Source organism: Dipodomys spectabilis, unplaced genomic scaffold (genome assembly GCF_019054845.1).
Source record: "Dipodomys spectabilis isolate Male_0828 unplaced genomic scaffold, ASM1905484v1 ptg000241l, whole genome shotgun sequence".
Classification (NCBI taxonomy): Eukaryota; Metazoa; Chordata; class Mammalia; order Rodentia; family Heteromyidae; genus Dipodomys; species Dipodomys spectabilis.
Window position 1 is genome coordinate 508,858 of NW_024870918.1, and position 15,347 is coordinate 524,204.

The following is a 15,347-nucleotide window of genomic DNA, read 5'->3' on the forward strand; positions in this document are numbered from 1 at the left end:
TGAATCCAGTAATGTCAGTAGAAGAATCTGAAAACACTAATTTCATGTGAAGATGAATCACTGTTGCTTCTTTTGAAAAAAAATGAAGGTTAAAAACTTAACTGATTCATTGGAGATAATTTTTCCCACTTTGCCATTTGGTCAAAACAGGTCAATTTATGTGAGAAAGTACCTTATTCTGTACAGTACATTTAGTTTGGTTGACTCATCTATATGGAAGACATGGTTGGGTGGATACCAGATCCTTTCTGTTTCATTCATTAATGCAAACATATTATGGTACAAAGGAGTGATACCTAGAAAGGGGACAGAAAACAAATGATTATCTGTAGTTACCAAACCATTTATATAACACATATAAAACACATGTGTCATTAGTAAAAACTCTTAAATTCAGCATAAAAGATGCAGAAGTTGAAACCATTTGGTACAGCATGCTGCATACCACTATAAAACTCAATGAACACAAAGAATTCAAGCAAAGGCTGAAGGCTTAAATGGATTTTTCACAAATTGTTTTATTATAAGAAAAGCAAGATGCAAGTTTGCGACTTCATTTTATAAAGAAATGAATTCAAAACAATCTGTAAACTGGGAGGAAAGAGGCCATACATGATTACGTCCATATATGATTTAGTACATGGAAAAATGATTAATAACCACAAAAATTACAGTGAGAAACCTCTATTTTTAAAAAGATTGCATTAGCTAGTTGCTGGAGGCTCATGTCTGGTAACTATATACACAGGAAACTGAATTCTGAGGATAATAGTTAAAAGCCAGCCCCCCAAAAATTATATTAAGTGAAGTAAGCCAGGCCCAAAGAAACATAGGTCCCATGGTTTCCCTTATTTGCAATAACTACTATATGTCTGAGTCAAGCAGAAAAGGACAGATAAGGTGATGTTAGGGAAATGAACCCTAAGATATGAATTCAAAATTTTTTTTTCTTTCATGAGATTGTTTCTAACATATTTATAAGATTATTTCTTTGTTGCTTTGTATGTCCCTCCCCCACGGTATAATCCCTGCTTTCACAGTATTTGATGGTATAATTTGTGAAGGGGGAAGGGAAAAAACAAATCGTTTAGATAGTGATACAGGTGGACCCATTGCAACAATGAGATGTACAAGTCGTCATGTCGAAAAACAAACTTTACAACTTTGGTGGGGGGGGAGGGGGGAGGAGGATTCGGTGTGGGGCGGGAGGGGGGAGGAGGCTACAATGCTTGATAAGAAATGTATACATTATCTTGTCCATGTAATTGTAACCCCTCTGTACAGTATTTTCACAATTAAAAAAAAAAAGCCAGCTCAGGCAGGAAAGTCTGTGAGATTCCTATCTTCAATTAACCACCAAAAACCAGAAGTGGAGCTGTGGCTCAAGTGGTAAAGTGCCAGACTTGAGCAAAAAAACTTAGGAACAGTACCCAGGCCCCGAGTTCAAGCCCCAGAATCAAAACAAGAAAAATAATAAGGAAAGAAAGACAAAAGGTAAAAAGTGCATTCTTTAAAAAGTAAGATCAATACCAAGATGAGGTAGAAAGTCCACACTGCAGATCATTCTCAAACTATAGGAAATAATGACTTACATAAACTTTAATACAGCCACCAAGGAAGCCAGGCACTGGTAGCTCCTGCTCATAATCCTAGGTATTTGGGAGACTGAGATTGAGAGGATCATAGTTCTAGGACAGACAGGACAGAAAAGTCCCAAGATTCTATCTCCATAGAAAGGAAGCTAGACAGGATGGTGCACACCTGTGATTCCAGCAACTTGGGAAGCCTAAGGTAAGTGGATCAAAAACTCAAGCATTCACTCAGGAGAGACCCTGCCTGCCCCCTACCAAAAAAAGCTAGAGTTGTGACCCAAATGGTAGAATACCAGCCTACCAAGTGTTGAGGCCCTGAAACTCAGTAGTGCTAGGAAAAAAATAAATACCAAAAGAATAATCACAAAGGAAAAAGTTACTTTATCTCAAAATTATTTTAACTAGGCTAATTCTGTATTGAAAAAATGTTTTAAAGCCAGGCAAATGGGTTTATGTCTGTAATCCTAGCTATTCTGGAAGTAGAGATTGAGAGGACTGCAGTCCAAGGTTAGTCCAGGGTAAAAAGTTAAGGATATTCCACCTCAATCAATAAACAGATAAACAGGGTGTGTTCACTTGGACTTCTAGCTACAAAGGAGCTACAAACAGGAGTATCTCAATTGCAGACAAAAATGTGGGTCCTTATCTGAAAAATAACTAAAAGGTTATGTTCAGGTTTAAACTTGAAAATTAGAATAATATCTAATCGACTGAATAAATGTTAATATCATATCTGACCCTTGTACATGCTAGTAGTTATTCCTTTCCTCTACCTACATGTTTCCCATACCTAGTGTAAAAGTCAGTGTGAAAATGAAACTGTCCAGGGAGAGTCCTGACAAGAGACTAATTAGAAAAAAACTGAAAAGAGAGACTTAATTTAAATAGCAATTTAATTTAAATGCAATTACCCAAACTGTAATCACTATTCTTTAACATATTTTCTTCTTTTTTATTTTTGTTTTTAGTGTTATTATAAAGGTGATATAGAGAGGGGTTACAGCTAAATAAGCCAAGTAATGAATACATTTCACCCTTCCCTGTCTCTCCCAGTGTTTCCCTCCCATCCCCACTCACAAGTTGTACAGTTCATTTCAACACAGTGTCTTGTGAGTACCACTGCTGCATTTGTTCATCCTTTGTTGATTTCTATTCTTATCACAGTGCAATTTTTGAACAAGAAAATGTCACGATTTTTTTCAACCAGAACACATACATAAAGCATGACAAGTAAATTCATATTCATTAGTCATCAAGATTTTTTAAATGATGAATAATGCTCCCCTAACATAGGACTTGGTATCTTAATTATAAGTATCAAAAGAAGAAAATGAATGTCCATCCATATAAACTGTCACAAAAGAGTCAGAAAAAGGAAATATACCAAATAGGCTATACCAAATAGGTTATCCCTGTAAACAAATAACAAAAGGCAGTATTTTCTAAGTTATATTTAGTCACTAATTCCTTATTTCAAAATTGCAATTATGCATCATACTTATTCCAATTTTTTCTTAGTAGTTCATGTTAATAGAGCTGTCCTAGAAAGGAACAAAAAGTAGTGAAACTATATTTGAGATATTCTTTATAATGAAAAAATAGGACCTCAAAGAAATCTCAGCGTGATTTTAACTCCCCTTCTTTCTCCACATACCAAGTCCAAATTCTTTTTATTCTTATCTGTGAAAACCACTGCAGTATGTTCCTCTTTCCCAAGCCATTACCAGAAATGTGCTTCAGTTCCATATTCTACCAACTGTAGTCATCATCCCACCACTAACAGTAACAGAGACCTGGTTTTATTATAGGTACAAGGCAGGTATTGAAAAATGCAAAAAGAATGAATAACTTGAAGGATCTCACAGTACAGTAGATAAGATAAAGACATTGGTAAGTAATAATTCAAGAAGCTAAGTGTAATGTTAGTAAGAACCACAGGAAAATAAAGAAGTAAAAAAAAAATTATTAAAAGGGACAAGTGGAGTAAAAACTTCAACAACAAAAACTTTAAAAAGTAGTATATAAACTGAAGTCAGATGTGGTGGTTCACGTCGCTAATCCCAGCACTCAAGAGGCTGAGGCAGGAGAACCACAAGTTCAAGAGCAGACCAGGATATATAGCAATATCCATGACACATAGTGGGACATTGTTCTAAAAAAAACAAGACTTGGTTAGCTGTGGTGTTACACCCCTGTAATACCAGCTTTCAAGAAACAAAGATCGGGGCTGGGAAGGTGGCTCAGCGGTAGAGCGCTTGCCTTGCATGCATGAGGCCCTGGGTTCAATTCCTCAGCACCACATAAGCAAAAAGAAAAAAGCTGGAAGTGGAGCTGTGGCTCAAGTGGTAGAGCGCTAGCCTTGAGCTGAAGAGCTGAGGGACAGCGCCCAGGCCCAGAGTTCAGGCCCCACGACCAGACCCCAAAAAAAACAAAAAAAGAAGCAAAGATCAAGACAATTGAAGTTCAAGACCAGCCCAAGCAAAATATTACCAAGATACCATCTCAAGAAATAAAAGCTGGGTATTGTGGATCCTAGCTATGCAGAGGCAGAGACATGAAGATCAGTTCCAAGTCTAGTCCCCAGCACAAAGCTATACCCTATGTAAAAAATAACTAACATAACCAAGGATTTTGGGCATGACAAGAACAGTACAGCACCTTCCAAGGAAGGGCAAGGCCCTGTGTTTAAACCTTAGTACCATAAAATAGGTCAAGAAGACATAACAATTAAAAACATACAATATATACCATATAACATAACCAAACATACCATAAAATAAAAAGTAGACACAATGATCATTATGGCAAGAAGATACAACAATTATAAACATATCTAATTTACCTAAAAGTTTATAAACCAAAAACGTGAAATAAAGGGAGAAATAGACAATTCAAATATAGTAAATTGAAGAACTCAATATACCATTCTCAACAATAAGAACCTACAAAGAGGGCTGGGAAGGTGGCTCAGTGGTAGAGCATTTGCCTTGCATGCATGAGGCCCTGGGTTCGATTACTCAGCACCACATAAGCAAAAAGAAAAAAGCCGGAAGTGGCACTGTGGTTCAAGTGGTAGAGTGCTAGCCTTGAGCTGAAGAGCTGAGGGACAGCACCCAGGCCCAGAGTTCAGGCCCCACGATTGGACCCCCCCCAAAAAAAATAACCTACAAAGACAAAGAGGACTTGAATAACAGATATTATACAGGAAACCTGTGCCTAGGTTCATTAATAACAATGTAAGTGGCACTGTGGCTCGAAGTGGAAGTAGCCTTGAAAAAAAACAGCTCAGGGATGGTGCCCACGCTGCAAGTCCAAGCTCCATGACCGACAAATAAATAAATAAATAAACAACAATGTATTTAATAAGTCCAAAAGAAACAAGGAAATTGTATATGAAAAGATCAATCAATTTTCTGAAGCTAAAAAACTTGTCAATCATAGCTATAGAATGATCAAGAATCTAAACCAAATATATATTCTCACACACTGATATCAACATCATTGATATTGATACTCTATTTTCATACTGCACTCAAAATGTAGTTTTAATATTAATTTATGAGATATCCCACATCTGGATACTTTAGTTTCCTCATATGGTCTTATAATGGGTGCTCAAAAAATATTTACAGTCTTCAACTTGTTTTGACATATCGTCTGAGGAAGAGACACTTTAAATTCTACTCTTCATGCCTTTCTCAAATTTTATGAATGTGAAAAGACACCTGTCATCCATAACACATTGTACATGTACACAGAGTAACATAATTAAAGCAATGATATATTAACAAGAAAAATGATGATTTTTGACACTTACCACAAGCTTTAGAAGCAGCAACACAAATTTCTTCTGCAACATATTCTCCAGATGGAAACTTCAGATAATCTCCCTCAGCTTTTCCAAGAGAATGATAAAGATACACCTGAAGGACTGGCTCTATTTGCTTCACAGAATCGGTGTTTCCAGGAATATCACCATTCTGATGTATAGGAGATGTGGAGGTTGCTTCCATTTCTGTCATTGTAAGGCAAGCCATTCTTATCCAGAATCTTTTTCAGAACATTGGCCTATTAGAGAAAACAGAAAGGTTACAAATCAAAGTGATATTGATAAGATATCCCTTTTATGCAAAGAAGTTTTCTCAATAGCATTGACTATCAACACTATCAACTGAATAAATATTGTGTACTACACACACAAAAATACTGTGCAAGATAGATTATAAATGCCCAGTGGACAATCATAAAACCCCAGTTATCAGCCAGAGAAATTGTTCATATCAATATGTAACACTAACAGACACACACTAACAAGCAGTGATAAAAGCATTATCAGTTCCGCTGAAGCATGGGATTGTAATTTGGAAGAGTTCATGACTAGAGATGATAATTTGATGACACCTCTCCCCCAGAAGATATAATTTTGTACAGAATAGAGAAGACAGTAACAATGATAGACAAACTCATAAAGGCATTTACTATTTGCCAAGTACTGCTCTAACTACTACAAATACAAAAAAAAAAGAAGAAAAATACCTGTGAGTAAATGAATTACAATCTGACACTGGGTTCTACTTGCAATTTATGGGCATTACTCTTACCAGAGAAAATAGTGTGTCAATCCTCAGTTATGAAATAGTACCTTTTGAAACTTTCAGTGAGTAAAATAAAATAAACAAAAAAGCCAACTGGAAATTGTTGGAATAGACAAAACTGCAAGATTTCTGAAGTGCATTTGCAGCTGAGTATGCAAATTTTTAAACAAATATTTTTGCAATTATCTTTGAATAAATTAAAATAAATTTATTCAAAGATAATTGCAAAAATATTTGTTAGAGCTGGGCGCTGGTGGCTCACGCCTGTAATCCTAGCTACTCAGGAGGCTGAGATCTGAGGATCGCGGTTCAAAGCCAGCCCGGGCAAGAGAGACCGTGAGACTCCTATCTCCAATAAACCACCAGAAGACCGGAAGTGGCGCTGTAGCTCAAGTGGTAGAGCGCTCACCTTGAGCTGAAGAGCTGAGGGATAGCGCCCAGGCCCAGAGTTCAAGCCCCACGACCGACAAAAAAAAAAAAAAAAAAAATATTTGTTAGGTTCTGGTGGCTCATGCCTGTAATCCTAGCTATTCAGGAAGCTGAGCTCAGAGGACTGTGTTCAAAGCCAGCACTGGCAAGAAAGTCAATGAGACTCTTATCTCCAATTAGCTACCCTTCCCCTCCCCCCAAAAAAGAAGGAAGTAAAGCTCTGGCTCAAGTGGTAGAGCACTAGCCTTTAAAGCTCAGGGACAATGTGTAGGCCCTGAGTTCAAGCCCCAAGATAGGCATGGATTTTTATTTCTTATAATCTATTATACTTTATTAATTATAGAGCAGTTGAATACAGCATAATTACAGGTCAGTTAAATATGGCAAAAACAGTTCTAACATGGAAGCAACAGCAATATTAAAAAGATCTCAAATGGCCTAATATTATACCTCAAGGAACTAGAAAAAGAACAAACTAAGCCCAAAGGTAGCAAAAAGAATGAGTTTTGAAGACTTTCCTGGCATCAGCCAGAGCCCATACTGTAAGAATTGCTGCTATTCTACTCCTAAGTAGAAATTCTATAAAAATTTATGTGTGTGGATACAAAAGACACACAGGTGATTGTACCAGTTTCCAAAGGGGGAAGGAGTAAAAAACCTATAAACTGCTCAAAGTATCAGACTTCAATACCTTCACATTATAGAACATGTTCCTTTCAGTTAAAATAAACTATGATTTTATGTTAACATAGATAAATCTTAGGAATTACATCATAAAAATAGGAAGTTGTAGACTATAACATGCTATGTGCATTCTTCTTTCCATGAATTTCATGCTTTTCTTCCCATAATACCAAAATTGTTTTTCTTTTAATTCTAGCTTGTTTTAATTTTGAATTTTGAATTTTTTAAACTATATTTTTAATAATCATGATTATTCACTTGTCACTTTTACAACACTTTAGTTATTTGGTACTTAGGTTATGCACTAACTGAATGGAAATCATTTAAGAATTGAAAGGAACACATCAGATTTAATTTATCACATTTAATTTCTTTCTTCCTTCTTTCTCCCTCCCTTCTTTCTTTTCTTTCTCTCCCTCTTCCTCTCCCTCTTTCTCTTCCTCTCTCCATCTTTCTCTTTCTCTCCCTCCCTCCTTCCTTTTCTTCTTTCCTTCCTTTCTTTCTCTTTCTCTCTTTCTCTTTCTCCCTTCCTTTCTTTCTTTCTTTGCCAGTCCTTGGGCTTGAATTCAGGGGCTGGGCACTGTCTCTGAGCTTTTTTGTTCAAGCTAGCACTCTGGCTCTACTGCCACTTGAGGCAGAGCTCTACTTCTGGCTTATTAGTGGTTAACTGGAGATAAGAGTCTCACAGACTTTCCTGCCTGGGCTAGCTTTGAACTGCAATCCTCAGATCTCAGCCTACTGAGTAGCAGATTACAAGTGTGAGCCACTAGCACCCAGATCAATTTCTTTATAGAAGTAAAATAATCATTTTTGTAAATCTCCAAACAAGAAAACCTGAATAGTACACTAAGGAATTCAAATGTGATTAAACAAACCAAAATGAAAGACCAAGGTGTTAAACCTAATACACAAAATGAGCTGGGCAGGGGAATAATTACAGAGAAACATTTATATAGGTGAAAATTACCACTAATGTACTAGTCCTTGGGATGGATGGTAGTTTCATGGGCATTAACTTATTATTTTTTATAACATAAATTATATCTACTCTACTTTCCCTATTACAGCAATATGCACAAATATTCTCAATAAATCTGGAAAATGAACATATACCTGGCTAGTCTAAGCCCTATAGAAATCATCATGATCTCAAAAGTTCTCTCATGCTTCTTCACCAATCCTTAATCTTACCACCCAAGCAGCCACTGTCCTGGTTTTATTTCCACCAGAGGATAAATTATTCTTTTGCTCACTGACTTTCTTGCATCACTAGTGAAAGTTTACTGAAGTTACTTAAGTTATACTCATTACTGTATTATTAGTGCCTGTAAAGGTGCCTAACACAGGAAGTTGTTGAATAAATGGTTAAATAAACATTATTATAAATTTTAATCAACTTATGCACACACTGAAAAAAACAGAAGCTCAAACATAAAATTCTAATGTTAATATCATCATATACTCATATACCTTAGTCTTATTATTTACTCATCTATATTAAAATTCTGAGACACAGCTTTTCAGATTAATAAATACTCGTGAGGAAATAATGTAATAGATTAGTAAAAGCTAAATTGGGAACCAAGAAAGTTAAAATTAGCTTTCCTTTTTTGCCAATATTTGGGTTGGAACTCAGAGTCTAAAGCCTGAACCATGCCTCTAGACTGGCTTTTTGTTGGTTATTTGGAGATGAAGTCCCATGAACTTTTCCTCAGGCTTCAAACAATAGACCTCTAGATCTTAGCCCCTGAGTAGCTCAGTTTAACCCACTTATTACAAACTAATTATATGGCAAACTAATCTCACCAGCTCCCAGCTTAAAAATTACTTTTAACCCTTTTTTGTCATACTGAAATTTGAACTCAGGGCCTTAAGCTTGCACAATACCAGTAAGTCATGCCTCCATCTCTGTTTTTCACTAGTTACTTTGAAGATAGAGTCTTACTTCTTGCCTTGGAAGGAGAACTTCAATCCACCTACTTTTAGACTTCTCTTCACTAAAATGGTAGGTATGTACAATCAAGTCCAGTTTCCCTGAAAGGAGACAGTCTGCTGGACCCAGGCTGGCTAAGTACTATGGTCCTTCCAATCTCTGCCTCAGTGTAGCTTAGGATAACATGTGCATACCACAGCTCCTAGGTATAGCTTGAGAAGGGGTCTTGAGAACTTTTCTCCCAGGCTTGCCTGAAACCAAGATCCTCCAATCCTCAGACTCAAGTAGCTAAGATTACAGGCATGAGCCAGCAGCACTCAGCTTAACCCAGTATTATTACAAGCTAATTATATGGCAAACTAATCTCACTTCTACAAAGAAATTGATAGGTTAAATCTGAGGTGTCCCTCTCAATTCTTAAATAATTTCCATTTGATTAATGGTTAATTTTTCTATCAAATAATTTAAGTGCTCCAAAAGTGACAAGGAGAGAATTATCATGACTGTTAAAAGACAGGTTTTAGAAATGTCATACAATAATAAAACACAAGCTAGAAGAGAAAAACAATTTAGACAATGACAACACAACTTTATTTGCAAAAAGGCAAAAAAAAAAACACAGAAAGACAAATGGATACAACACGTTCCTAGGACATATAAAGTAGAATTAAAAGCAAACTGAAATTAGGAGATATTAATAATCAAGCCTTGAATTGGCAAATATCAAGCCATCTGAAATACCCTGGAGAAATATAAATGTAGAAGTACAGAAAAATATAAACTGGCACTTATACAACGTTAATTTGAAAGTATATGTTTAAATTAGTAACACACACCACTTTTGTTAACTCAGAAATTATTTTTCTATTTAACACATAATTATATATGTATGTATATATGCATATATACATATATGTTAAATTACATTAAAAGTGCTACCAACTTAAGAAATTTTAAGAGAAAATAAAGAAAAACATATACAAATAGCTCTTCTAAAGAGTTTTTCTGTGGGGCTGGGAAGGTGGCTCAGTGGTAGAGCGCTTGCCTTGCATGCCTGAGGCCCTGGGTTTGATTCCTCAGCACCACATAAGCAAAAAGAAAAAAAGCCAGAAGTGGCGCTGTGGCTCAAGTGATAGAGTGCTAGCCTTGAGCTGAAGAGCTGAGGGACAGCGCCCAGGCCCAGAGTTCAGGCCCCATGACCCGACCCAATAAAAAGAGTTTTTCTGTGGAGAGAGAACTGAAAAATGGGGCAGTAACTTGAAGAGACTTTAGAGTCAAGTAATGATATAAATTGGGAATTTGTACCAGCTTAGCAAAAAGGGTTTGGAGATATGATCAAGTGATAGAGCTCTTGCCTTAGCAACTGTGAGGTCCTAGATTCAAACCCTAGTGCCACATATATCTGTTTCTAACTAGAAAATATTTATTTCCCACCCCTAGTTGAAATCAGTGCTTCTCATGGTCTGATCTCCAGATCAACACCAGCAGAATCACTTGAGAAATTGTAAATGCTCATTTCAGAAGTACTGAAACAGAAACTATCAAAGTGAAGTCCAGTAATTTATGTATTAAAAAGCCTTGTAGGTAATTCTAGTAAGAAACAATGGATTAGAGAATACTTCTGGTGTAGCCAGGTACAGATCCAAGAATCTACCTGAAGTTTGTCTTCACAAGGGGCCCGAGGAGATGTAATGGAAGTCTAACACAGCTGAAGGAGGTTCTGTGAGTGCTTAATACAAAGTGAGTCTACACACCAGCAGCTTACACCTACAATCCTAGCTAGAGGGAGGCCGAGATCTGAGAGTAATGCTTCGATGCCAGCCCAAACAGACAAATCCATGAAACACTTATCTCCAACTAATAAAAAAAAAACTGCTAATGTGGCTCAAGTGCCAGTCATAAGCTAAAACATCAAAGTCATCTTAAATGGCCTTCTCCCCCCCCCCCCACGTCATCCTTCCTTCTTATCTAGTCCAGAATGAAGTCTTGTGACATCTTTCCAGTCTGACTTATTTCCTCAAAGTAATTTCTCATCATTTTAGTGCCATTTTATTTTCCTTCCTTTATCATTTCACTTGTTACTTCAAACTATATCAAGCACAGGTATCACTTTAATTTCTCTAAAATATTTGTTTTAGAAAGCTGTTTCCCAGCTCAAAACTTTTTACTGTTGCTTACAGTGAAAAGCAGTAAGCCACTAAAGATATGAGGCTACGAAAATACCCCAATAAGGAACATTACAGTGGTAGCTCTATTTAGTATAAATGGAAGGGAGTAATGCTAGATTCTGAGCAACTGATCTGATTTTCAAAATTCTAGGCTCAAGAGACAAGTCTTGGGATTCAAGTGATAAAAAGATCTAGAAAGCAGAGATGTAAGAGACAAAGAGAGAAATGTTGGATGGGTTAACAAGTAAATGAAAAATGTAATTTACAAATGATGCCGAATTTAAAGCTTCCATGACCAGGACAGAAGAATATTAAGGAGCTGTGTTAGGCAGCATTTAGTTACTGTGATTAAACATTCAACACTGTCAACTTAATAGGAGAGTTTTATTTTGTCTCCTAGTATCAGAGGTTTTGGTGGATGGTTGTTTGGCTTTCTTACATTAGGCCTGTGGTAGTACAGTACGTTATGGGAGGAATGCCTAGCAGATTTGGTCTGTCTCAGGAAATCGAGAAGCAAAAAGAGAAGAGGAGCCAGCAATCCAATGTCTCCTACGCCATGCCCCTGCTGATCCTAACTTCCCTCTACTAAACTCTGACTCCCAATAGTGCCAAGGTTAGTGACCAAACATGAGCCTTTGAGAGAAATTCAAGGTGTATAAAATGATCGTTTTTAATTGGGGAATCTTGGACTTAAGGACCACAAACCATAAAAAGTGGCAAAAGACCCCTTCTGGCAAAGATCACTTAATATGTGATATAAGCAACAGGATGTGCAAGTAGGCAATACCATTAGATTTATGATGTGAAATCACTGAACAAAAGTTATAAAGGTACAAATAGGACACAAAATACAGTAAGCCATTACTGCACCAGTAATTTTATCAAGAAAGCTAAAGCAGAGTTTCCACATCATCTCTATTAAGGGAGCTCTTTGAGTCTCAATCTTGGTTTTTTGGTTTTTGTTTTTTTCTTTTTTTTTCCCGGCAACCTAGGCCAAGAGAATTACTTACGTAAGTGGGATCAAGCAACTTAAGTATTAATAGCCTTACAATTTAGTGTCTGTTTGGGCACTACACATCTCAAATCTTGAAATCAAGCAGGACACTACCACATTTGTTATGTCCTAGTCCACGCTGATTTTTCAGTAGTAAGGGATCGCTATTTAGCAGAGCAATCTCTAAAAACTCAGCTTTTACAAAGACATGACATTGTAGAAAGAAAGGTAGATATCTAACATTAACACAGTAAACCACTTCAAACTTCAGGTTCAAGCCTGAGCTCATACTGGTGCCACACAAGAAAGGAAAAAAGAAAAAAAAAAAACTGTATAGAAGAGGAGCAAAAGAAAGTTCTTTGCAAAAATATCCACAAGAGGGCAGCACAAGAGCAGATGGGGGCAGCACAATGGGGCTCAAAGAGAAATCATTTTGATGCCTGGTAAGACCCCTTAGCTGCCTATCAAGACCCTTTAGCCAGATCAAGACCTAAAGTCCTTTTTCTCTACAAAAGAGGAAGAAACAGGAGGCACTGGCAAATCAATTTATGCACAGTCATCCTGCTTTTCTATAAATTTCCTTGAGATATCTAGCTATGACAGTAGACAAGACTTCACTTCAGACTTGCAAAATTAGACACTTACATCCCTTTCTCCAATGTCATATCTTTGTAAAGCTATGTTTTCAGAGACTGCACTGATCAAAAGCAACTATTTACTGTGTAACAATTAGAGTGTATCAGGAAATGGCAGTGTAGTGGTATTCAATTTGATTCTAAGGAATTTGTTTTTAACTTACAGTTATGCACGCATCCTATTCAATTCTTACAAATAATCTTATAAGAAAGAAAGTAGTAAGCAATACAACTGTTAAGTGTCAGGAAGACCCATCATTCAAACCCAAATCAGACTTCAAAGCCAATTTCCTTTCCCATCTTGCCTTAAAAGCATCCCGTCTTTCAGCAATAGCTAAGTAGAGAAAAGATAACATATTTTCGTCTCTTAACTGAGAAATTTGTCTCAATTACTAAAAAAAAAAAAGGCACTAAAAGTAATGAGCTATTCCTTAACCAGACCCTAAAATATGCTTTAAACTTCAAGGCATTCAATTAGAGCAAAAATAAGCATATGTGCTTATCTGATTAGCAAGTACTGCAGCTTTCCAGTACAGGTACAGGTGTGTCCAGCACATGCTGGACACACACAGACTGCAGGTAATTCCAACAGGTAAGTTCACATACAAGCAAGTGATTCTCACACTTGAAGTGTTTAGGCAAGACACACAGAGAAATACAAGCCCAAAACTGATTATTAGTTTTCAGATCTGCTAGATGTATCAGAATATTTGCAGTAGCCCAACAATCACTTCTACAAACCTATTATGAAACCAAAAGCAATCATCCCTTATTCCCACTTCTGTTTTCCTTCTACACATTTCTACTCCCTTGTATGACATACTGAGCACTCCTATTCTTTCATTCAGAGAAAAGGAATTTCCCCTGACAGATTAATAACCACCGGAAAGCAGCAGACTGGGTACATTCAACCGACATAGCAAGCTTAGGCAGATAAAACCATCCAGGAAGCATTCAATGTAATAGAAGAACGCCCCCTCTCCCCGCCCCCCCCCCACCACCGGGAGAGGGAGAGAAGCACTAGCTAACGCGTTCTTTCAATAAGTATTCCTTCTTACTTGAAAATATGTGTTTGATAGATAAATCTCCGGCTACTAGGGGAAAGACTTAACGAACATTTTACTATTCTCTACAAAGCCACGTTGTTTAAAAAAAAAAAAAAAGCGATGCTACTTACAAAGATCCAAGAGCAACCATGATAGCCTAAAATTATTCTCACAGACCCACACGAAAAGTTCAAGCCCTGCCGTTTTCAGAGTGATCAACAATGAGCTCTGCTTGTCTTCACGTGCATCCACCCTTCCTACGCATGCACCCCCAGTTCCCCCCGGCACCCTGACACCTTCGCCTTCATTGCGGCAAAAAAAAAGACAGCAGCCCCAAGCGCACCCCAGCCCCGATCGCACCCCACCCCTGATCGCACCCCACCCCCGATCGCACCCCACCCCCGATCGCACCCCACCCCCGATCGCACCCCACCCCCATCGCACCCCACCCCCGATCGCACCCCACCCCCGATCGCACACCCACCGTGGCAGGAGGGGAAGGAAGGGCTCCTCCCCCGCCTTTTTTTTTTTTTTCAATTTCTGCAGAAGAGTAACAGTTCACATCTTCCCGTTCCCTGCTTCGGGAACCTGAAAACAGAAGCCACAGTTACTACCGTAGAAATCCCGGGGGGGGGGGGGCGGGGGGAGGCTAGAATATAGATGGTTTCCCGCTCCCCCACCCCCCAGGGCTGTTCAACTAACTAGAAAATGTTTAAAGCGGGGTAAGTAAAGGGGGTGGGGATGGGGGTCACAAAGCGCACATGGATGCAAACAGCCCACGGCCACAGCGCGACCCCGAGCTCCAGATTCGGTCTGAAAGGGGAGGGTTGTTCCGGCTGGAAGTTCACTGCCATTCTCGGGGGGGGGGGGGGTGGGGAAGAAGGGGTTCGAGACTGCCCCCCAGCCCATCCACCCGAGGCCACAACACCCACCAGGGGCACAGCCCGCAGGGCCGCCGCCGCCGCCTCCTCCACGACGCCCCCCCCCCCCCCCCCCCCGCGAGCTGAGGTCTGCGGAAACCCCGGGACCCGACAGCCGGCCCGAGCGCCGGCCGGGCTGCGCCGGCGGAGCCGTGGGGGATCCCGCGCGGGCTCGGCTCCCCGTCACATCCCACGGCGGCGAGGACCCGGCCTGTCGGGGCGCCCCGGCGGCGGCGGCGGCCGTCCGCCCGGACCGGAGCCTCCACAGCCCGGGGCTCCGACGGGGCTGAGGGCGACGCGGCGGCGCGAGGTCCCGGGAAAGCCGGGCGGCCGCCCAGCCTGTCAGCGCCG

General features: G+C 39.0%; 1 protein-coding gene across 3 annotated transcripts in view; it reads right to left on the reverse strand.

The window, feature by feature from the left end:
• Jak2 (Janus kinase 2) overlaps nucleotides 1–15,067 on the reverse strand; it is a 51,968-nt gene extending 36,901 nt beyond the window's left edge. The window contains exons 1-4 of one of the 3 annotated variants that reach the window (XM_042699336.1): nucleotides 15,009–15,067; nucleotides 14,561–14,664; nucleotides 5,410–5,660; nucleotides 173–296 (exon numbers count right to left, since the gene is read on the reverse strand). In XM_042699336.1, coding sequence (XP_042555270.1) covers nucleotides 173–296; nucleotides 5,410–5,629 — 344 coding nt within the window. In that variant the 5' untranslated portion in view covers nucleotides 5,630–5,660; nucleotides 14,561–14,664; nucleotides 15,009–15,067. Of the gene's footprint in view, nucleotides 1–172; nucleotides 297–5,409; nucleotides 5,661–14,560; nucleotides 14,665–14,837; nucleotides 14,856–15,008 lie in introns of those variants that run through there. The other 2 variants (XM_042699335.1, XM_042699338.1) reach the window with 2 other exon arrangements.
• Nucleotides 15,068–15,347: the final 280 nt, after the last annotated feature.